We start from the raw sequence: 25,468 nt of genomic DNA on the forward strand, positions 1-25,468 counted from the left end.
GTTTATTGTTTCGGGCCAGTGAATATTGTTTGAGACCTGGGCAAGACCTTAAGATTCCTTCACACGACAAACTGTGTATTGGCCAACTCGTGTTGGCAAACTCAAGTTGGCGTGTTTGAACGACGCAACAACGGCAAACAAGTTGGTCAACTAATTGGCGACAAAATAGAACTTGTCTCTATTCTCACGAACAGTTTGCCAACTTGTTTACCAACTGTTGTTATGTCGTTCACACACACCAACTTGAGTTTGCCAACTTTTATAGTATGTCGTGTGAACGCCGCTTTATGATACCTCCAAAAAACTGGCGAATAACAAGATCTGTTCATGCTGTATTATTCAATGTCAGCACTATGTTATCTGATACTAACATAACGGAAAGTTTGTTGGGACTTGAAGCTTTTTATTTGAACAAAAAGAGCAGCCAATCAATCCAAACGTTTTAAAATCTCTTAGGCCGACTCTGGGACCCAAAGCCGGCAAAAGCCAGGAAATGTGCCTAATTTCGAAACTGGGCACCAGTCAGCCGCATGGTCTGAATTCGGATTTTTTTTCGAAATTAGGCACATTCCCTGGCTTTTGCGTCATTTCCACCACAGGGAACCCAAACGCTGTATTAGTTATTGACCCCTTGCGCGTCTTGCAGAGTCTTGCAGGGTGTGTCCGTTTTGCATTAAAATGCTATGCGACAGAAAGGTTCTTCTCAATGCTGCGGAGATGCTCACTAAACAGACCAAAGCGTTTTCTTAGCGTACGGCTTGTTTCGCCGATGTAGAGGGCAGAGCAACGGGGGCAAGCCAGATGTTTGACTGGCGAATGCATCCTTGATGGTTATTTAGCATTGGGGTCCCTGCAGGGTGCTGTCACGAGAAATGTTATCGCAAGTGCGGCAGCGGATGTGTGCAAGGAGGTCTCGGGTTCGAGTCCTAGACCTGACCAACACACAGGGTCTTTTATGAAATAACTGAGGAGAATATGCTGCCTTTGGAGAGGTTAGATGTTCTAGTCTTCTCGGTTAAGAACGATTAACTATAAGCCCCGTCTCCTGCATCTTCAGTGTTACAGTCAGCAAGGGACGTAAAAGAACCCACTCGCTTATCGTTAAGAGTAGGGCATGGAGTTCCCGGTGTTGTGGTATCGTCTTTGCCCAATAAGCTGTGTACTGTGAAATGCTCGGAGAAACTAGCTGTACAAGCTGCTGTGAAAAATCCAAGGGTAATCAAAGTGACGATAATCATCATCACTTGTCAAATTACTTTCGATTTATCAAACATCGATTTTTAACCTTATGCCGGCCGAGGTGTGAGAAGGGATTTCCCGCCTCGAAGGGTACACAGAACAGAGTAAAAGACACAAATAAATTAAGTTCAAAATTTTATCAGTAACTTTATGAAGAACTAAATATACATCTCATTGCATTTTACAACTTTCAGCTAACCAGCAGCTCAGTTTCCAGCTACCTAACAAGATACCAAAACTTTCACAGATCATCATTAGCAATTTGCGTTCATCCTAACATTGTCAATTAAGGCATAATTACAAGTATTAAATAATTGAGAGTATATCAAAAGAAACGCTCGTCGCTATTAACACATCCTCGGAGACCCAGGGGCAGTTAGTGGGGGAAACGAAGGAAAACCGGGCAGACGATTTCTGCCCGGTTTTCCTTCGTTTCGCACCACTAACTGCCCCGGGTCTCCGAGGATGCTATTAACAATTCTAACTGAGCGTCATCTTTATACCTCTGTCAGCTTATCTGCTCTTTCAGCAACCCTTAACAATTAAGGTGGCTAACGGTGATCAAGTCCTCCCCACCCCCTCCAATACTAAATTTTCCTGTCAATATCTTATATACAAGGGAGTTACCAAAACCTTTTTTTCCTTGGACTGTTGCATGCTTTCCTTTTCAAAAACAGTCGATGCCATTTTATCAACACTTATTTTTTTTCACCATCACCGAAATATTTTTCTTCTAACAAAAAGGCATGTCAGACAGAATCGAACCGATTCGCCTCAAAATTTTTTTTTTTTTTTTACCCCTCCGGGACGAGCTTAGTTTTGATCTAGTCCAGGCCTAAACTAGAGCAGATAAGGCATCGTCCATTTCGAAACGATGGCTAGCAACGATGGCATTGACCGTTAAAAATGGCATCAACCGTTTACGAAAAGGAAATCAGCTGCGCCGCTACTCAATTAAGCTTTTTTTTTTCTCTTTTTTTCACTTTTCTTTTTTTACGGAATAGGGGTGGGGTGGGGGTTCTAACTAAAAGAGTGCTGTAATAAATAAAATCACGGGAAACATGAGAAAGCTAAAAACGGATTTTAAAAATGATGTAAGCTGTGAGCTGAACTATTCTAGTTGCTAATTAAAAACTTTGTACAAAACGACGGGCAAATTGCGCGGCTGCATTAACCAGGATAAATGCATATTGTGAAAACGGACAATCCCTAGCTAGATTTAACGTTATTGGAAACCTTTGAGGTTATGTCAAGGGACAGGACATGCTAAGTTTTACAAGCTATTGCCTATCGGTTTCTAAACGGGTTCCGAAGTAACTCCATCCGTGTAAGTGAGGATCCCCGAATACGCAAGATTTAGCCTGAAAACGAGTAGCGAGTAAGGCGAGGGCGACACGCGTGGCGATCTCGCGCGTCGAACTTGCCACGCGCACGTGTAGACTGTGTCTTGCAATCGGTTCTGTCAGCAATCTGTTTCCGACTGGTGTAGTGTTGACCCTCTGTATACTCCTGTTCGGCTTCCTGACATTTCAAGTTTCTCTTTTTCTCATTTCAAACCGTCTGAGGTTTCCTTGTGAAGTAAAACTTTCAAATACTGTATAGCATGTCGTAATCCCCTTCATGTAAGATCATGAATGACGATGCAGTGGCGAGATTCTGCCTAGTGGCTGAGTCTGACTTTCGATTTATGAATTTTACTTTGTGGTAATACAAAGCGTCCAGTATTTTTTACAGGATTTCTTCGATTCTCGTCGCGCTTGAACTGTGCGGTCGTTGATGTCGAGGCTTTTTATCGAACAGGGAGGGACGTAGGACAGTTATCCACTTCTCGAGGTCTTATCTGAGGAATTGGAGCCTTTGTCCATGTCGAAGTACTGTAAAGAAAAAGGTAATAACAAAAATTAGAAATAACTCGTCTGCTCCAAGCTTAGGGTTACTGGCTCACTGGCGTTGGCGCGTAACTCCAGTTTCTCCGGTATTAAGCGATTAAGTCTAGATGGAATGCTTATCCCACGCAAGTTACCATTGCTTTCTCTACCACTGACCTACAGGAGACTCGTAGAGTTTTTTTTTCTCCAAGCTTAAATGGGCTACGTCACGGAATTTTGCAGATTTTTGGTCTAGAGCGGTTTTCACTTGAGTGTCGAAAGTAAATTGCGTTTGCTTTGGTTTTGCATTGCTACGCTTAGTGATTGGCCTAAAAATATCGCCCCACTTTCTCAACCAATCAGAACTAAAACCAAAACCAATCGTGACTTGCTCGCGCACGTTTTCCCGCGGTTCGTGCCGGCTACATGTATTTGCTTCGAGTTTTGATTGGTTCACTGGATTGTTTGTGTCCTTTATGATTGGCCAGAGTAATAACTTTGGTTTTGGTTTTACGACCCTCAAATGAAAACTGCTCTAAACTGTTCTGAAATTAGTGGAAGGCAATTTAACCCATGAAAAAAATCCGTAACAAAGCCCCTTTAAAATACACCATCCTTGATTTCCAAAAGTATCTCACTCTTCGACAATACTATCCTAGCGATACGCAGGAAGTTTGTCACATTGGAACCTAGTTATATGTCCTAGCTCCCACAAGTCTCCTGTAGCTCAGTGGTAGAGCGTCCGACCGGTGTGCTGAAGGTCATAGGTTCGACTCCTGTTAGGAACTAGGAATTTTTTTCCGAGTAGCTTGTGTCACTGACTGAATAATATCTTTAATCCATCCTTTATTTCTAACCCTTTGAATGTTGTTGGGTTAGCTAAGTGTCAATTATACACGTTGCTAGGCAATAATACTACCAGGACCCGCGGGCTCAGACACTAAAGAAAGAGACGAATGGTGCATCACTGACCTGAGTACGCTCCTTAGAACCCGACTGACTATTGTCCAGCGAGACCATTTGAAGTGGTGCTAAATGCGCGGCCTTCATCATGTCAACCCGGGGCCCACTCAGGCCCATCGGATCACTGAACGTCAAAAATGCGCCCGGGTACGAAAGAGACAGCGAGTGGGCCGAGAACGGCTGGTTAGGGACCGTGCTGGGCAACAGCTTTTGGGTCTGGACCTGCTGTGTCCCTAGCTGTGTTTTGTCATGGCCGAAGGTGGCATTCTGTCCCGTTAAGCGATGGGCATCGTCTTGCTGTTGAATGAGTTGTAAGAGCACGTGCTGTTGGCTGGTGGTTTGCTGTGGCTGAGATGTGAAGGGGGAAGTTGAAAATCCCTGGGTTGTGGTCGACGGTTGAGGAAGGATAATCTTATGCTGAGCTTGGAAGCGCGCCTGTAGCTGCTGCTGTTGCTGTTGTTGCTGTTGTTGTTGTTGTTGTTGTTGTTGTTGTTGTTGTTGTGTTGATTTCGAGGTGGGCTGAGCCGGGACTATGATTTGCGGTAACGCATTCACCTGCGCTTGCTTCTGTTGCTTGTCCTTCTCCAATTGCGCCAAGAGCGACTGTTGAGGCAAGATTGTCTTAGTCGGCTGCAGAAGCAAGCTGTTGACTTTAACAGGCTGTTTTTGTAAAGACGGAGACGACGAAGACACGCTTTGTACAGTATTTAAATTCGCTTCTGCTCGTTTTACTTGCTGGTCCTTCGCCTTGCCTCCCTTGACTTCCCCGTTTGGTATTCTACGCTCGCCAGCGACGCTAGTTACTGTTTTAACACCAGCACTCAGGGGAACCTTTCCCTGAACTGTGCTTGGAGAGAAATCTATCTTTGGTGCCCCATCTGAACCAGCACTTACGGACCCTCGTGGGCCATCACTGCTTAGCGTGGTTTTGGTCTCGGTCGATAAGTAGCCTTGTGAAGAAGCCGTTACGCCGCCGCCGCCGCCTCCAGGGGTATTCGGAGTTGATTGCTTGGTAGTGACGGGCGTGGCCGTTGTACTCGTGCTCGTACAGGACATGGGAGTGGCCAGTCGAGCATTAACTTGTAGTAACTGGTTTTTCCTGTTTGTCAGGGTGGACAGACGTTCCTCCAGCCGCGAGTTGTCGGCTTTTAGCTGATGAAGGCTGGACATCAGTGAAGCAACTACAACGGAAAGAAAATGAATGCTGTTAAACTCTGAACATTACTATTCTAGGGGAAGGAGCAAGAGTGGGACGGGGAGGAGGAGAGAAGCAAAGCACGACAAAGCCAATCTAGGATTACTGTGAATTTCAATTTTAGTTTTAAACTTTCAGTGTGGCTTTCTATTTATATTTTCTGCCCTCTAGTTTTCACCTCAACTACCTCAACCTCTACAAAACGTTAGCAATGAAAAATGCTTGTTCAAACAGCCTGGATCCCGAAGCTCTCTTCTTCGCAGAGGCCTCTTTCGTGTTCCGTACGAGCTGGGAAATGGGGAGAGGTGAAAAGTAAGCGTGCGGAGCCTGGAGAGAATCGAAACTAAAGCATGCAGGGGACACTGGGAAGCCTTTCCCGTCGTCCTCCACGCTTCCTCTATTTTTCATTTTTCGCGTTTTTCGCCTTCCCCCCCCCCCGCCCCCACCCTGAAGGGGCTTCTGCGGAGAAGGGAGATCTCAAAGCCTCCTTACTGTAAAAAGAATGTTCAAGCTTCAGAGAGCAACACAAAGCACGCGCTGTACAGACTGTTGCACCCTTTATGAAGAATGGCCAAATGTTTAATTCTCCTTACAACAACAATACATTGTCAATCAGACAGGTGACGAGAAGATGGAAAATTATCAACCAAGGGATAATGTCTTGATGTACTTCTAAATTCTCACAACCAAAGTTGTTACAAATGTAAAACAATTTTAATTGAGAATTAATATTTAAATGACTGTACCGTCATACTGCGATGCTTGCTGCATTAAAAACTGAGCTCCTTGCTCCCACTGGTATTCAAGCAATTCTTCTAAACTAGTCGGGAGTTGCCTGCAATAAAAAGGATCCATGAATCCATTTAAATACAACAAGTATAAAGTTTGACAAAATTAGTAAGACTGCAAAGTTTGACAGTACAAGAGAATGTGGCAACAGGTCCAAGTTTGGTGCTTTATGCTTGAATATCCAAACCTTGCTATTTCAGAAATTGTCATGATGCCCATATATGATCATGAAGCCACTGTTATCTGACATCTGACACAACAGATGTTCTGCTATATTTTGGGATATATGTCTGCGATTTTCTGCAATATATGGTTTCACCCCTCGTCAACTATCAGCCAATAAAAACCTCGAGCTTGCTGTCTAATTGTTAAATAAAAACACAGAGCTAGCACAAGCTGTTGACATAATGATGGTGCGAACAAAGGGAATTTACATTTTGATGATCAAAATAAACAAGTGTTTTGTTTTTTTTCTCATCAGGGTGTTTGTTAAAAGAAATAGAAAACATGTTTTCCTTGTTTATATCGAGTTATAGAAGCACCTGTGAAAGTTTGGGAGAACTCGAAAGAGCTGTGGAAACACCAGCCTATCGGCTTGTGTTCTCGCAGCATTTCTCTTTCTCCCAAACTTGTGTTTCATTAACTCGATAGAAACAAGGAACATGTTTTTTTTGGTCTTTGGGCATTATCTTGCAAAGGCTATTTCACAGGGTTCCATACTTTAGTTTGGATAACAAAAGTAAAATGCAAAATCAACACTTACAAAGGTCCCTGGCTGACGTTGTTTGGTCGCTGAACATGCCCATTTTCCAAGAGTCCTCTGTTTCGTGGCTGGGGAATCACGTATGCATTTGGGCTTGGAGTCCTCGGGCCATTTTGAGGGACGCTAGCCCCTTGATTATGAGCAGTAAACATGTTTTGAGTAGGGAATGTTGCAAATGCTGGCATGGATGTTGATGTCCCTTGGCTCTCTTGAGGAAAGGTTGAAGGGAATGCTGTATTTAGTGGAGATGTCACTGAATTAGAAGAAGAAGCCTGTGCACTGTTCTTTCGACCTCCCGATGGGGTGTCCGGCTTCTTTTTGATGGGTGGTCTACCGACTTTTCTCTTAGGTTCATCACTGGCTTTGGCTGCAGGCCGTTTCTTTGCAGTGTTTCCTGCAGCTGCCTGTTTTGATGTCTGCTTGGGTGCGGCTGACGTCTGCTTGGGCGCAGTTGATGTCTGCTTGGGCGCGGTCGACGTCTGTTTGGGCGCGGTTGATGTCTGCTTGGGCGCGGTTGATGCCTGCTTGGGTGCAGTTGATGCCTGCTTTGGCGTGGCTGATGTCTGCTTGGGTGCTGCGGGCATGTCAACATCCATTTGTTTTGCTATCTCAGGTACAAGGACACTCGTGGATGGCTGCGGCAGTTCCTGTAACTGAGACGCAACAGTCTTTGGTAGCATTTCCGGCACAAGAACGCTTGCTGGTAATGGCACTGTGTTCTTGACGTCTGTTGTCGAAATAGAGCTACTACTCTGAGCAGGCGCAGTTGGTAATGGCACTAATCCAGGCAGTGGTAACCGACCGGGACTATTACTGGTAACACTAGATGGTTTTTGTGCCTCTGGTGTTGTCTTTGAACTACTAGGTGACTCAGTAGGTGTCTTAACAGTAGAAGGTTTCCTCCCCCTCTGCTTAGGAGTAGAGGGCTGATTTGATGAGCTTGTCGCATTGCTGTCAGACTTGGGTGATTGCTCTGTGGACACTGCAGTAGCTCCAGTAGAAAGTCTTGGTTTGGTGATTTTCTTTTCTTTGTCCTTCTCAGTCTTGGTTTTTTCTTTATTGTCCTTTTCCTTGCTCTCTTTGTCCTTGCTTTCCTTTTCCTTGCTGTCTTTTTCCTTGCTGTCTTTTTCCTTGCTATCTTTCTCTTTCTCAGACACCTTATTACCTATTTTCTCTGCAGGTTTGTTGTTGAAGAGAACACCTTTAGCCTGTCAAGGAAAGGAAAAACCCTAAAGGTTACTGATAACCTTTTTAGTCGCTTTTCGGAAAATGTTTCGTATGCACATCATTCTCGGTGAGACCACAGATAACTATATCTCTTACCAGAAAGGTAATGAAATATAGAATCCAAATATATCAACATTTAAATTATTTATGGCTTTTTGGTGTTCACTTCGCTGAATTACCCGCCTTCGCATTTTATCTTACAACAATACAAACTGCAATAATCAGCACTTGATAGGCTACCAAAGAGTGTCAACACATATTTGTGCACCAATGTCCTGCTATCATTATGGCCAAATTAAGTAAAACTCTGACAAATTTACATACCAGTACCTATTAATTCAGCGAAGTAAAGCCATAAATTTTAATAATTAATAATTATATAATTAAAAATAATAATAATTTATTTTAATAAGTGTTTACTTAATATATTTGGATTCTATATTTCATTACATTTCCAGAGATATACATGCATTGTAGCCGTGATTTCACCGAAAATAATGTGCATATGAAACATTTTCCAAAAGGCACCCAAAAAGGTTATCGGTAACCTTAAAGAATCTGACCCACCCACTTTGCATTGCGCGCCTGTTGTTGTTTACGAGCGCAGAGGCCCACAAAAACTATCGTTTCACGATAACGCTTCTTTCAAAAACAGCGATCGTTCGAAGATCACAAACTGTAGAGAAGCTATAAGAAGCGACTAGACTTGTTTCTAGCATTCACATCGCGATACAAACAGATTTCTCACCTTTTTTCAATCCGCCATTTTTGGGGCCCCCAAAAAAGCCAGTGAGAGCGACCGAGAAGTAAAATCTGTTTCCATCGCGATCTGAATGCTAGAAACAAGTCTTATCTCTTCTCTTCAGTTTGTTATATTGGAACGATCGCTGTTTTTGAAAGAAGCATCATCATGTTACAATAGTTTTTGTGGTCCTCCGCGCTCGTAAACAACAACAGGGCGCGCAATGCAAAGTGGATGGGTCAGACTCTTTAAGTCAACACCAAGAGAGGCGCTGTGAGAATCAAGTGTCTTGCATGAAAACACAATGATAATCCTGGCCAGTGCTCAAACTCAGACTGCTCAATCTAGGCTCCAGTTTTAAACTCTGTTTTGCTAACTCTGTGCAACATTGTAATCCTTGTGACAATAAATGCACTGGGTTATGTGAAAATATATAGGTAGGTAGGTCAAGACTGCATTTGAGCCCAGTGGCCATCAGGCCAAAACTTACATGTACTGTATGTTTTCTCGTTTCAGTAACATGAAGCGACTACAGTAGGAGTATTTCTACTCCCCCTGGATGGGATGATAGTCTGTGGTAGGGTCCCCCCCCCAGCATAAAATTTGCCGGTGCCCATTTATAAACCCGGGTGGAGAGAGGCACCGTGAGGGTAAAGTGTCTTGCCCAGAAACACAACACAACGACCCCAGGCCTGACCATTGAACCAGGGCTGCCTGTTCCAGAGTCAAGCACACTAACCATAAGGCCACCATGCCTCCCACAAGGTGAAAAAATACAAACAATTAAATTAATTGTTCATATAGTGTGATCGTCCGGGTGAGAGTAGTTCTGAGAAGAACTGTTGTTGGTGACTGACGTTTCGACAACCTGAGCGGAAGTCATCTTCAGAGTCAAGTGAAAAGTTGTTGTCAGTCGATGATGTTATAAGTCTGGTCCGTTGAAGCTGATTGGTCAGTTAAGCCGTGATGTTATTGGCTGTAAGACTCGTGTAAAGTTTGTCATCAGTAATTGGTCAGTTTCGATCCGTCTATTGTTAGTCTAATTAAGTCGTTCTGTTCCGTCTATTGTTAGTCAAATTAAGTCGTTCTGTTGGCGGTTCGTTTGTCGCTTCTCTTTACGTCGTGAATAAGTCGTTTGTAAGGTGCTGGTAGTTGTTGACATCTGTTGATAGGCGTCTGTTCTAAGTTTGTGTACCAGCTTTCCAGAGTCAGTCGTTGAAAATAGTTAGTACTGTAGGTTAAGCATTCAGCAGAGTCCCAGTCGATTTTGTGTTTAGTAAGTCGGTGGTGTTCAGAAATGTGATTGTTGACATCACCATTTCTCGTCGCTCGTTTGTGTTCAGTCAGTCTCGTGGTCAAGTTTCTACCGGTCTCTCCGATGTAGGAGGCCTGGCAGTCGGAGCATTTGATCTTATAAATCGCTCCCTGTCTGTTGTTAGGTTCGTCCCTGTCTTTAACGTTGGTCAGTAAATGTCGTAACGTTGTTATAGGTTTGTGAGCTACACGGATATTGTAGGGTTGTAGGATCCGCGCAATAGTCTCAGAAGTGCCCTTGATGTAGGGTAAAGTCGCTGTAGTAACTGATGTCAGATTTCTGTCAGTTTCAGTAGTTCTGTGAGTGTTGCGTCTAATAAAGTCAGTATTGTAGTTGTTCTTGTGGAAAACGCGGTCAAGGTATTTGTTTTCGTCAGATAAACTGTCTGGTGTGTCACAAACTAGTTGCGCTCGTCTCGTCAAAGTCTTGATAGTCGTAGCTTTGTGGGAAGTCGGGTTGTAGGATGTTTCGTCTAGTAATCTGTCGGTATGCGTCGGTTTTCTGTACATTGTAGTTCGTATTTTGTTGTTGTCGCGGCTTACCAGACAGTCAAGAAAAGGAAGTTTTCCGTTTTCTTCGATCTCCCTGGTAAACTGAATGTCGGCGTTCTGTTCGTTTAGGTGTTTGTGAAAGTCGTCTAACCCTAAAAGTATCGTAAACGTAGCGTAACCAGAGCGGTATCGTTTGTCGGCAAGTTGCAAGGGCGCGTTCCTCGATGTTTTGCATCACAATTTCTGCGACAACAACGGAAACCGGCGACCCCATGGCTGTTCCGTGCAACTGCTTGTAGTGTTTTCCGTTGTACTGAAAGTAAGTCGATGTAAGGCAGAGGTTCAGTAAGTCCATAATGTCTTCAGTCGGTAGCGGTAATGTAACAGTAGATTGTTGAATAGCGGTCTCGGTGCACTGTAGAGCCAATTGAAGTGGAATACTGGTGAACAGTGATTTCACATCAAAAGACACAAGTTTGTAGTCGTCAGGTATCTGTACAGTCTTGATGGCGTCAATAAAGTTCTCAGTAGATTGTAGTTTACGTCTGGATTCGTCTGTAAGAGGTTGCAGTATAGTCGTCAGGTATTTAAACAGTTGGTACGTAGGGGACCCACAGAACTAAACTATGGGTCGCATCGGTATACCCGGCTTGTGCAGTTTCGGTAGTCCGTAAAGTTTCGGTGGTTGCGGTACTGAGCACCGCAGTCGGTAGTAACGTTGGTTGTCAAAAGCGTCGGTCTTTTTAAGCGCACTTGTTAACGACAAACAAACCTACGAAGTACTTAAACGTGACCCGACGCCTGCACTACAACGTAAACTGAACAACAAACTACTTACGCTTAAAAAGACCGACGCTTTTGACAACCAACGTTACTACCGACTGCGGTGCTCAGTACCGCAACCACCGAAACTTTACGGACTACCGAAACTGCACAAGCCGGGTATACCGATGCGACCCATAGTCTCGTTCTGTGGGTCCCCTACGTACCAACTGTCTAAATACCTGACGACTATACTGCAACCTCTTACAGACAAATCCAGACGTAAACTACAATCTACTGAGAACTTTATTGACGCCATCAAGACTGTACAGATACCTGACGACTACACTGTTCACCAGTATTCCACTTTAATTGGCTCTACAGTGCACCGAGACCGCTATTCAACAATCTACTGTTACATTACCGCTACCGACTGAAGACATTATGGACTTACTGAACCTCTGCCTTACATCGACTTACTTTCAGTACAACGGAAAACACTACAAGCAGTTGCACGGAACAGCCATGGGGTCGCCGGTTTCCGTTGTTGTCGCAGAAATTGTGATGCAAAACATCGAGGAACGCGCCCTTGCAACTTGCCGACAAACGATACCGCTCTGGTTACGCTACGTTTACGATACTTTTAGGGTTAGACGACTTTCACAAACACCTAAACGAACAGAACGCCGACATTCAGTTTACCAGGGAGATCGAAGAAAACGGAAAACTTCCTTTTCTTGACTGTCTGGTAAGCCGCGACAACAACAAAATACGAACTACAATGTACAGAAAACCGACGCATACCGACAGATTACTAGACGAAACATCCTACAACCCGACTTCCCACAAAGCTACGACTATCAAGACTTTGACGAGACGAGCGCAACTAGTTTGTGACACACCAGACAGTTTATCTGACGAAAACAAATACCTTGACCGCGTTTTCCACAAGAACAACTACAATACTGACTTTATTAGACGCAACACTCACAGAACTACTGAAACTGACAGAAATCTGACATCAGTTACTACAGCGACTTTACCCTACATCAAGGGCACTTCTGAGACTATTGCGCGGATCCTACAACCCTACAATATCCGTGTAGCTCACAAACCTATAACAACGTTACGACATTTACTGACCAACGTTAAAGACAGGGACGAACCTAACAACAGACAGGGAGCGATTTATAAGATCAAATGCTCCGACTGCCAGGCCTCCTACATCGGAGAGACCGGTAGAAACTTGACCACGAGACTGACTGAACACAAACGAGCGACGAGAAATGGTGATGTCAACAATCACATTTCTGAACACCACCGACTTACTAAACACAAAATCGACTGGGACTCTGCTGAATGCTTAACCTACAGTACTAACTATTTTCAACGACTGACTCTGGAAAGCTGGTACACAAACTTAGAACAGACGCCTATCAACAGATGTCAACAACTACCGGCACCTTACAAACGACTTATTCACGACGTAAAGAGAAGCGACAAATGAACCGCCAACAGAACGACTTAATTTGACTAACAATAGACGGAACAGAACGACTTAATTAGACTAACAATAGACGGATCGAAACTGACCAATTACTGATGACAAACTTTACACGAGTCTTACAGCCAATAACATCACGGCTAAACTGACCAATCAGCTTCAACGGACCAGACTTATAACATCATCGACTGACAACAACTTTTCACTTGACTCTGAAGATGACTTCCGCTCAGGTTGTCGAAACGTCAGTCACCAACAACAGTTCTTCTCAGAACTACTCTCACCCGGACGATCACACTATACGAACAACTGATACTCCTGGGTTCAAACCATTTACTTTAATTAAATTAATGTTAAACGATCATTAGATACCTTTTTGTTCCAGTGAAATTGACAGTAGCCCACATATTTGACAGTGGGGCCTGACTGGCCATCATTCTCTTCACACAGCAATCCAGAGCTCTGGGCACTGAAAAACACACATACTGTATGAACACATTGTTGGCACTGGGGTATTATTACAAGTTCTAATCTGGATACCATAATGATTCGATTAATAAATATTAAAATAATTAATAATAACAAGAATCTGGATAGTTGTTTAACAGGGCTTTCCCAAGTTTCTGCAGGAACCTGTTGATTTTCACTGCCTATAAACAACTTCACCACTGACAACTTTGACTTCCACAATCAAGATTTTCATTTATACTATTTTGTCGATTTCCTTGCCAGTTGGCAGGGGTATTTTGCAGAATGCAGAATAACGGAATGGCGGAATGACAGAATGGCAATAGCATAATGCCCTAACCAACAAATAAAAGCTAACCACAAGCAAAACCAGAGTGAAAGCTAACCACAAGCAAACTGCGGTGAAGCCAACCACAAGCAAACCCGGGTGAAAGCTAACCACAAACAAACCGCTGACCATCATTCTGCGTTCTGCATTCTGCTTTTGTGCTCTGGAAAAATTAATACCCATACTCCATGCCAGATGCCAAGTCTGCTACACAAGTTCTAGTTGAAAAAAAAAGGCAGCTTCGAGCCAAAGTGGCTTCCTTAGCATTAAGCAGCTAGCTATAGGAGTATTTTTACCTCCCTGGATGGGATGCTAGTCCATCCCAGGGAACCCCCCCCCCCCCCCCCCCAGCATTATATTGCCCGTACCCATTTATACACCTGGGTGGAGAGAGGCTTTATGAGAGTAAAGTGTCTTGCCCAAGAACACAACACAGTGACCCCAGCCAGGGCTCGAACGCTCGCTCCAGAGTCCGGTGCACTTACCATTAGGCCACCCTGCCTCCCACAAACTGAAACATCAAAACCTAATTATTGTTCATCACACATGGCAGACTATATCGCTCACCAAGTTACATGGAAAGCATGTCTGCATCCTGTTTTGTTACAACTCATACACGCTCCGTGTGCTGTCTTACTCTCTCTTCCTCTTTCTTCACATATATAACAAGTCTGAAAAGAAATGGAGACAAAGTAATCAACTCAAGTGTCAGGATTTTAGAACTGGCTATGAATACCGTAAAATAAATGGCAAAAGCTTGTCTGAAAAGAAATAACTCAAGCTTTAATAGCTTCAAAATTTCTTAAACTCCATAAATTTGAAAAAAAAAACATTTTCTAGGGACAGCTTCCAGATATCCCTTTAATGTGATCACAAGCCATGAGAATTTGAACTACCTTATTCTTATTAAAATTTTTTGTGGTTTTTTGCAATTTCAAAATAATTGCGAAATTTAGTACCCACTAAAAAAACATTGCACGAAATTTAAACATGCGAAAAGTTATCCCATATCATATAATTTATTATCAAAACAATAAAAATTTAAAATGTTTGGAACTGCAACTATCTACCTTTAGAAATATATTTCTGTCTTGTTTTTTGATTAGCACCCTTTCTCTGATTACTGTTTCAAGCTTGTATAATAATATTGGTTCAAACCTTCTTTAGAACAGTCAACAAAGTTTCTGTTTGTAGGTTACTTGCAGTTACATTGTGCTAGACCTTTGTGTATTTCCAGTGGTTCTTTAGTCTTTAAAGACTGAACCAAAAATAAAACTGACAAAATCACAAAATTTCATAGTGACACTTTTTTTTTCTAATTTTTCTTGCAATTATGAAAATTAATACTCCCGAAATTCAGCTCTCCAGTTTTTTGCGAATTTAAGTATGCACGAAAATTAGTAAGAATAAGGTAAATCTTCCCCATTCACCAGCTTAAAAGAACTAGAAAAACTTCTTTATTTGAAAGCCAGATGATCAAACCACCATAGAAAGTTCCAGTTCCCTCTCATCGCTCAATTCTATGTGAACAAAGCATGCTTTGGATGACAAGCAAACATCTCTCAAAAATGTTCTGCAGAGCAACATTCCCAAGTAGGTACATGCAAATAATTATGCCATTCACATAATTTCGGAGTTGAAAAAGTTAATATCATAATGTTTTTTTAAAGATTGATATGAACGATATATCTTGCATGTATGCTCATTAAAGAAAAGTTAACTTTGTTTGCACCCTGACCCAAAAAAATTTAAAATTTGATCTTCTAAACTTGAGTGCAGTTTATCTGGATGGCATGTGCAGCAGCTACAATCTTAGACAAAACTGAAAAGTAGTTGACATATTGACTTCGCTTTGCAGTTTTTATGGCAAATTTACCACTAGTTTCTAAATTTCACGACACTAGTCTACTAAAAAATTAAAAATACCCCCTCCCCCATCTAATGTTGTATAATTGTAGCAAAGAGCTCCCATAAACAAACTACAACTTTGATCAAGGGAGGGGAGGGGGGTTGGAAAAGTGGGCTGAAAGGGTGAAATTAGACCGACATTTAATAAATAGGGCCTAAATTGATAATGTGTCAACACTGTTGTCACTTATTGTAGCTTACTGTACATGTATCTGCAAAGTGTGGCTTACATGTACTAACTGCATTACAGTTTGCAGTTTATCTACTGCCGTTCATTCTTACTATTGACAGGGTTCATACAAAAAATTGCAACCATTTTTCAAGGACTTTTCAAGGACTTTTCATGGACCACCTACCAGGATGTAATTTGACAGATGGTACATTAATGCACATTCCCAGTCCAAGCTAACAGGTTTTAAAGGTTATTAAATGCTTAAATGCATGCGCCATGCGCCAGACAACTAAAAGTTTTATACAAAACCACTTGTGAATTTGTTTCACTGACATTTGAACTCACATGCGCAGTTGGATTACTTTGATGCTCAATTTCCCTTTATCTGTTGCTTTTACACCTGGCTTTTTTAGTGTTTGAAGCTGCTTTACATATGTAAAGCAATTCTCTTTCGAACCCACTACATTCAAAGACTTAACAAGGACTTTAATACACAAAAATTCATGGACTTTTCAAGAAAATTCAAGGACTTTTCAAGACTGTGCGAAACCTGATTGACTGTGGGTGGGGAGGAAAGCATTTAACATCAATACCTTGCCGAAGCGATCATGTGGAACAGATGCTAAAATAATTGGCTCCATAGTTGAAACATTCCCAAATCGCACTTCAGGAATGTACAGCGCACACACAACATGAGCCCAGCCTGCAAACAGGAAAATAAATATATAGAAATTAAGTTTATAGCAACTTTTTTTTCTCCATGAACAAATGTATACCTTCCACAAGGCATAAAACAACCAAAATGCCACATGAAGCCACCACATTCGAGACCATAGCTTCATGGATATAATTGCGGACCCAAAGAGGCCCGCAACTCTAACCTTGACAGTGACCAGCGGATAACGTACATGTACCACAAGCGTGCATGCCATGCTTATTATATAGCAGCTCAGAACCAGAAGTTGAAAATTTCTTCTTCCACTAAGAACGATCAGTATGCGCCAAAAATGTGTCAATCACAACAATGCGAACCGTGCCCCAACCAGTTAACAATTTTGTTTTTCCAGATTCACCAAGAATGATTACAATGCAATCAGGGTTAATTAGTATATTGCATAAATTCGGAGCCATTGTCAATCGTCTTTATTACAATGAAGCTGGCACAAAGGTTGCCCATTGCCTCAATGTTTACGAAAGCACAAGTTAAAACAGAGGATATTTTGTCAAATTTTAGTTGAATTGAAGCAAAGATTTCCTCTTGGATTTTGTAGAACGATTGTAATAATAATAATAGATGGGAAATCATTCGCTTGTGCTCCGGGTTCAAACAAAACGGAAATATTGTCTGCTCAATGAAAGAAATCGTTGGAACAGACTACAGCCGTACTTGAAGGATTCTGCTTGTACAGTTTCACTTCTGAATAACGTTTCTCTTTCGAAATAATGCGAAATAAAATTGAGGAAGTAAGGTTCATTTTGTGGAAAGTTGAGCATGCAAAACGTTGTTCTCAAATAATCTATCGAGTCATAATGAATATTTTCACGAGTGTGCCAAGTGTGTTTATTGCGTGCAGTGAGTAGTGATCGGTGTTTTTATTAGAAGGAAAGTACATCATTTTTATCAGATTTTTAAAAGCGTACAGCATAAGCTAAGGTAAAAAAAAGATTGTGTTGGCATAACTGCGCATTATACACAGGGAAAATCTTGCTGTAAATAGCCGAGTTTTACATTGCATGAAGATATATCTTAACATTGCATGTTGTTTGATATTTATAGAAACAATCCTCTATGAATAATCTTTATTCACCATGGGTCGAAACTGGGAACATCTTGAAAATTGCAGCTGCTTGCAATTGCTCCTTTTTAAGATAAATTATTGCTAGTTTAGTTGCTGTACATGTAAGTAAGTAAAGTCTGTCTCCGAGCCATGAGGCCCATACAGCCGGAGCTTATCCCGGTTTCCGTAGCATTAAGCGACTAGGAGTATTGCTACTCCCCCCTGGATGGGATGCTAGTCCATCGCAGGGTTACCCCCAGCAGTAAATTCGCCGGTACCTATTTATACACCTGGGTAGATAGAGGCACTGTGAGAGTAAAGTGTCTTGCCCAAGAACACAATGCAGCGCCCCGGCCAGGCCTTGAACCCGGGCCGTTCGACTCGGAGTCACGTCTGTACATGTACCGGTATATAATTGAATCCTGCTTTTGGTCAAATCTCAAAAGTGTGCAAACTCGCTTGAGCACCTCCACTTCCCATGGCCCAAAACCTCTCCTTAAAAGCCCCTTACAAGGCATATACCGTAAAATTCCGGTTATAAGCCCCCCCCCGCTTATAAGCCCCCCCGGTTATAGGCCCATCAACCTGGAAACAAAAAAATACATCCGGTTACAAGCCCCCCCCCCCCCCCGGATATAAGCCCCCCTCTACCGGTTGACAGTACTGAACAGGGCTAAATGTTGCTTTTTTGTGCGTTTTTAACTTAAAAATGTATTTCGATCAACACTCCCGAGGCTCGTTTCGAAACGTTTTTTTTCCTTCCGCTTATAAGTCCTCCCGGATATAAGCCCCTCCGCTTATAAGCCCACCCAAAAACCCTTACGAAGTTGTATAAGCCCAGGGCTTATAACCGGAATTCTACGGTACAACTTTTGCAGTATATATAGGCCCGCACTTTCTAACCTGTGGTTACCACTAGCTATTTACTAACCTCCAGTATCTGTTCTCTTGAGAGCACCCTCTTTATATGGACACAGCTCACATTTCTATAAAATTAAAATTATTACCATGTTATTTAGGTGAGATTTCTACACGGTACATGCATTTCTGATCTTCAAATTATTATTATTATTACTATTATTATTATTATTATTATTATTTAGAATATAGCTGCTGTATACACGCGATGGAAGTCTAGCAGGCATTATTTTTTATAGAACATATCTGAAAACTATAGAAGCCGGGTACCCCGGATGTGCAAATTGTTTGTCGAATTTCGCTCAACGACTTTGCCTCTATTCTTTTGTTTTGTTGTTTAAATGATGCTTTAAAGCAGCAAGTTTTTATCAGAAACGTTTTACTTGCTTAAATGGAAGTGAGACAGTGCCAAAGGAAGCGACAGATGAAGAAAGAATCGTTGAAATTTTGTTGTTTTTCTTTGGAGTTGTGTACGCCACTATTTTGCCGTGAACTTCCCGAAATTGTTTGGAAATTATTAAGCAAAACAAGCCGGACTCTAGAAACGCTTTGAGGTAAGAAACCTTTTTTTTAGCCACAATCTGAAGACAGAACACTCCACTTTTGTTCTTTTTAAATCGAAATTAGAGGCGAATTTGAAAAACTTGCTGCGAAACGAACGCATGAAATTTTTTCATTTGAATGAAATTGAAGTAGGCTTTACTAATTTGAATGCGTAAATATTTCAACTAGATTTGTCGGCTTTTTGTGAGAATCGTTTGGTAGTCGGAGAAAGGACTATAAATAGGAAATATGAATGAAATGATATCTTGGTTTACTTATAAAGAACCCACCAAAGAAAAGAATAAACTAAACTTTCACTAATACCGACGTTGCGTGCGTTTGTAAATGCCGTGAGCGGCCGCGAGTCTTGTAAGTTTTGTGCTCTTTTTAATGCTATATTCTTAACCCACTAGAAGATGGTTTTCCTATGTCCTATAAGAAAATAATGCACTTTTGAGGTATAGATCAAAGGTCTCTATGAGACTACGACTATTTTGCTATGGTCTATCTGTTGGCTGTCAATTGTGGTATGGAGTAGTGTTTTGCTAAAGGGTGAAAGACGCTTTTCATGTTGTTTAGGAGTGGAAGTCTTGAAAATAACTTAGCTTACCTGAATACCTTACACTTCCACATCACATTCTAAATTAAAACTGAAACCTAGAAGTCAACAACGCGCTGTTTACAAAACTCAACCGCAAATTAAGGAGCCAAAGAAAACCCAATCGAAAACACATTGAATATACTGTAGTACTCGTGTCGCGTATACGCTTATTCCGGCCTACTAAAGCAAACAAACAGTTCAGCGGTTCAATACATTCTTCATATATACCCACACCCCCGGCCCACACCGAAAAGAAATCCCTAGAATTGAGAACGCGAATAAATGATTATTTACTCGTGTTTAGCGAGACTAACGCAATCGATTGTCGCGAATGTGAAAGACTTGTAAAAGTACAAATTTGCGTTCTTAATCGTTTTAGGTTAAATATTAGCGCTCCTTTAGTGTGTTAGACGCTTGTACCAGTCCAAACTTGCGTTCTTACGTTCTTGGTTACATATTAGCGTCGCTTTAGTTTGTGAAAGACTTATACATTGCCTTTAAGTGTTGGCTGACGCTTTGTTCACCCACACCGAAAAGAACTCCCTTGAATTGAGAACGCGAATGATTATTTACTCGTGTTTAGCGTGACTTACGCAATCGATTGTCGCGAAAACAAATCCTTTAGGTTAAATATTAGCGCGACTTATACGTTGCCTTCAAGTGTTGACTGACGCATTGTTCACCCACACCGAAAAGAAATCCCTTGAATTGAGAACGCGAATAAATGATTATTCACTCGTGTTAAGCGTGACTAAAGCAATCGATTGTCGCGAAAATATCTGATTTGAGATACTCACGCATAAAAATAATTGTTATATAACGTTTATACATGTGACAAGTCACGTTTTTAACACGAGAAAGCAATGCAAGTGTTGACGCAATACTAATGAGATACCCTTTCATCACCCACAGCGGCTAATGGAGTCCAAGTCTAATTTCCGGTCCAAAAATATCGCACGTAGACAAAAACAATTGTTATCATGGCGGGTGTTGAGCGCAGGTTGAGCGGAATGAAGTAGAAAGCGAGTTCTTCTAGGTTTTAGAAAATCTCTCAAGAGTTTTGTTCACAAAACATTTAAAGACGAACAAAGGGAGTGTATTCGACGAATAGTTTGTGAAAGAAAAGATAATTTGGCGGTGCTTCCGATGGGATTCGGTAAGAGCGCGATCTATCACCAGTGGTGTCGAAGAGTATTACATCACAGGCGGCCCAAGCGCACTATGTGAATTATTCATAAAGTTTTAGCACTTTTTTAACACTTCGTTAAAAGTGGAACACCACCAGCCAGCGCTAACTCACCGAAAACGCTTCAAAATGGCCTGAGAAGCGGACAAACAACAAAGAATACAACAAGGCAATAAGGTTAGTCGATTTTATTAGCGAAACATTACATATTATTCTTTTTGAAAGAAAATCGTTGAGTTCCCATACAAACCCTTATAAATCGCATCTTTGTAACACAACACCGCTCAAAGGCAAGGGTCACGTTCGCTAAAACTTTATGAATAATTCACATAGTGCGCTTGGGCCGCCTGTGATTACATCACACCACCAAAGACGCCAGACGATCGTGCCACAAAATCAGCCTTTGCAGAAATCAAATTTTAAAAACCATCCAATCAGCTCGTAATGTGAGTCTTATGCGTATTTTTCTCGTCTTTTGCCCGATAAAATGTGCGAAACATTCATTTTTCCGTGCTACGGCGGAATTTTAAAATAAATAAATATTATCGCTGAAAAGGGTTTCTTGAAAGTTGGGACAAGCATGTTGCCTCATCCTCGGTGTAAGAAGAACGCGAATAAATGATTATTTACTCGTGTTTAGCGAGACTAACGCAATCGATTGTCGCGAATGTGAAAGACTTGTAAAAGTACAAATTTGCATTCTTAATCGTTTTAGGTTAAATATTAGCGCTCCTTTAGTGTGTTAGACGCTTGTACCAGTCCAAACTTGCGTTCTTACGTTCTTGGTTACATATTAGCGTCGCTTTAGTCTGTGAAAGACTTATACATTGCCTTCAAGTGTTGGCTGACGCTTTGTTCACCCACACCGAAAAGAAATCCCTTGAATTGAGAACGCGAATGATTATTTACTCTTGTTTAGCGTGACTAACGCAATCGAGTGTCGCGAAAACAAATCCTTTAGGTTAAATATTAGCGCAACTTATACGTTGCCTTCAAGTGTTGACTGACGCATTGTTCACCCACACCGAAAAGAAATCCCTTGAATTGAGAACGCGAATAAATGATTATTCACTCGTGTTAAGCGTGACTAACGCAATCGATTGTCGCGAAAACTAATCCTTAGTTGTGTCATATCGGATTTGAGATACTCACGCATAAAAATAATTGTTATATAACGTTTATACATGTGACAAGTCACGTTTTTAACACGAGATAGCAATGCAAGTGTTGACGCAATACTAATGAGATACCCTTTCATCACCCACAGCGGCTAATGGAGTTCAAGTCTAATTTCCGGTCCAAAAATATCGCACGTAGACAAAAACAATTGTTATCATGGCGGGTGTTGAGCGCAGGTTGAGCGGAATGAAGTAGAAAGCGAGTTCTTCTAGGTTTTAGAAAATCTCTCAAGAGTTTTGTTCACAAAACATTTAAAGACGAACAAAGGGAGTGTATTCGACGAATAGTTTGTGAAAGAAAAGATAATTTCCGTTCTTAATCATTTTAGGTTAAATATTAGCGCCCGGCTTCAGTGAGTGAGACGCTTGTACTAGTACAACGCTTTAGACTGTGAAACACTGAACCACTCACATTCTCGATTAGTTGTGTCATGTCTCATTTGAGATACTCACGCATAAAAATAACTGTTATATAACGTTTATACATGTGACAAGTCACGTTTTTAACACATTGTTGACGCAATACTAATGAGAGACCCTTTCATCACCTACAGCGGAATATGTGACAAGTCACGTCTTTAACACGAGATCGGAAGTGTTGACGCAATAATAATAAGAGACCCTTTCATCGCCCACTAAGCGGAAAGAACTCCCTTGAGAAATTAAAACAGTCCCTTGAGAAATTAAAAAAGTCCCTTGAGAGTAGACAAGAATGTTCCAAATTTTGCCCACATCACTCCTAATCTCCTACTTCTGCTTGTAAACAAGCAAAATAGTCGAAAAAAGCAGCTGAATGCCCTCGCCTGACGGCTCAGGCATCCACCAGCAGCTTTTCTAGACCTCAAGCGTGCATTATTTTCTTATAGAACGTGGAAAACCATCTTCTAGTAGGTAATTAAAAAATATGTTGATAATATCTTAATTCCTTGTAGGTTTTTATTGCTTTATCAGGCATCGTTTACACGGACACAGTTATTAATCAATACAGTTTCATGACCTTGAAACTGCATCAAAAATGACACGGTTTCAAAGTGTTCACATGAAACATATCCTACCCTTTTCCAAGTGTTTTCTACAAGATTGTATAAGCAAGCGCTTAACTCTGTGCAAGGTTCGTCATGCTTACTCTTCACGATCCAATCAATTTGTGGCAATTTAACACTTACCGGGATAGCCGTTTTCAAATCGATGCAGTTTTGCCGTTTACACGACCAATGAAACCGCATCGTTTTGACATTCAGACAACGCTCCACTTTTGAGAGCGTTTCAAAACAATCCGGTTTCAATTACATGTATGTTTCGATCGGCGCCATGTAAACGAAAGGCATAATGGCATCAAAAGCGATACGGTTACAAATGAAACCGCGTCCGTGTTAACAGTGCCTCAGAAACATGTAATGTTATATGCTACAACCAATGAGAGAGACAGAGAAAAGGAACATCAAACTGCCAGCTACCAGTACTTTTTGTGCATTTTTTTTTTCTTTTAAACATAATTATATCAAATGCTTCTGTTATGGAAACAGATCACTGTATATGTAGGAGGGTTTTTTTTTTCAAAAAGACCATTTATAACTTACAATAAATCCAGAGTATCTCCATTTAAACCAGGAGATTCAATTAAAGGGGCTATGTCACGCAATTTTAGGCAATTTCGGCACTGACCAGCTGGTCATAGAACTACATGTAACTGAAATATCACAATAACAGCTTTATAACTGTAGAAGAACTCAAAAGAACACAGAAAGGCCAAAAAGGGGTATGAATGGGCAAAATTCATGAAAAAAACGTTGGCCCGACTTTTTTCAAGTTTATCTCATTCTACAGGTATGAAAGTGTCATAAACTTACAATACTCGATAATCACCCTTGTTTGTTATGTAGCCGTGATTTTGCCAATAAATTAAAAGACTTTTGCTCTGCCAAAGTACATAGAATTACCTTAAATACCATGACATAGCCCCTTTATACATGAAATATCGCAACAAGTCAAAAAAAATCAGTTGTTAAATAACGCTGATTTGTTGTGAATTGTTGAACCAGAGAGTCTGCCTGAGTTCAATAGAGCGGTTTTCACTTGAGTGTCGAGAGTTAATTGCGTTTGCTTTGGTTTTGCATTTCTACGCTTAGTGATTGGCTTAAAAATCTCGCGCCACTTTCTCAGCCAATCAGAACTAAAACCAAAACCAATCGTGACTCGCTCGCGCACGTTGTCCCGCGCTTCGTACCAGCTACATGTATTTGCTTCGTGTTTTGATTGGTTCACTGGATTGTCTATGTCCTTTGTGATTGGCCAGAGTAATTACTTTGGTTTTGGTTTTACAACACTCAATTGAAAACTGCTCTAACCAAAGCAATCCAGCAGCTTTTCTACAAATCACAACTGCTAGCTGGTGATTATTTTGTTGCCACCAAACCAGATGAAATATAATGTTTAGATTTATGCAGGCACTAGATGATTATAATAAAGTGAGCTTTGAAGAAGACTTTCTGTGTATTTGACAGTACTGGATGTATATATTGATTTTTTGAGGTAAAAAAGTGAATCATACAATGTACATGTAGGTAAAACCTAATTTGTGCATGTAAAGATGTGAAATAACAATTAAATGCGAGTTAACTCAAGTCTATGTTTCTGCGATTCGTAGAAGCACAAAAAAATTATTCGGTTTACTTCAGTGTAAACTACAACTTTCAAAAAACCTGCAACAAAACAGCATGAAATCGACAACTTGTGTGTATCAAAGTCACGCTATCTTGTAAACACGACCTTCGTGACAGCTTTCTTCAGAGGAACACGAATCCAATAAAACAATTTATTTTACAGATGAGCTAAAAAAACCGGCCACCCGCACTATGCGCCAAAACCCGCATTTTGTTTAATTTAAGAACTGTCAAATGCTTCGGTTTAATATAAGCAGCTTACTCACCACACGGGCAATTCTCTCTTGCGACTCGCATTTCCGACAAAACCACGGTCCCTTTGGAACTTGCACGATGCCGTAACAAGCTGATTAACAGGAAAATAGAAGCGTCAGATTATCGCTAAAATTCTCGCCTCGCCAGAAAAATCAGAGGCGCCTAAAGTTAGGTTTTAATACCTTGATGTACGGCAACGTTGCAGCCGTGTCCGTCACAGTAAACCAGCGGGTTTTCGTCCCATCCTCGCTCGTCCGAACAAACGCAACAACCACCTATCATCTCTTTTACCATGTTTAGCAACTTCGATGATTATGAAGCCCTTGGAAGAGCGTTTATATCCTGAATTACAGGCTATCAAACAGGGGGGAGACAAAAGAACGCCGCGCCATAGATTGAGTGCAGTTTTCAAAACTAAAATGGACGCGCGAGGCTCCACATGACCTCAGTGCGGCTGCGTTACATGGAAGCATTCGCTGACCTTTGGGGGGTGATTGCGGAACACAATATTTTATTTTGGGCGAATAACTGAATATCTAATATTGAAGCCCTCAAGCGTTTTTCACCTAAACCATTTCTTATTTGATTTAATTGATTTTTTTTTTAATCAAT

At 41.3% G+C, this 25,468-nt stretch overlaps 1 protein-coding gene and 1 long non-coding RNA gene across 2 annotated transcripts; one reads left to right on the top strand and one right to left on the bottom strand.

Moving 5' to 3' along the window:
* The first annotated feature begins 1,366 nt into the window (after nt 1-1,366).
* On the top strand, nt 1,367-1,831 carry LOC144661772 (uncharacterized). Its single transcript, XR_013572347.1, has 2 exons — nt 1,367-1,579; nt 1,704-1,831. It is a non-coding gene; the product is annotated as an uncharacterized LOC144661772 (long non-coding RNA).
* A 474-nt stretch (nt 1,832-2,305) lies between these two features.
* Nucleotides 2,306-25,280, bottom strand: LOC144661738 (uncharacterized). Its single transcript, XM_078522558.1, has 10 exons — nt 25,039-25,280; nt 24,868-24,947; nt 18,444-18,498; nt 16,328-16,437; nt 14,222-14,325; nt 13,231-13,327; nt 6,818-8,025; nt 6,012-6,100; nt 4,080-5,251; nt 2,306-3,113 (listed from the first exon to the last, which is right to left on the bottom strand). Exons 1-10 carry the CDS (start codon nt 25,148-25,150, stop codon nt 3,057-3,059), a joined length of 3,084 nt encoding a protein of 1,027 aa, XP_078378684.1. The 5' UTR covers nt 25,151-25,280; the 3' UTR covers nt 2,306-3,056.
* Between the last annotated feature and the right edge of the window lie 188 nt (nt 25,281-25,468).

This window comes from Oculina patagonica, chromosome 7, assembly GCF_052425735.1.
Source record: "Oculina patagonica isolate OP01 chromosome 7, crgOcupat, whole genome shotgun sequence".
Taxonomy (NCBI): domain Eukaryota; kingdom Metazoa; phylum Cnidaria; class Anthozoa; order Scleractinia; family Oculinidae; genus Oculina; species Oculina patagonica.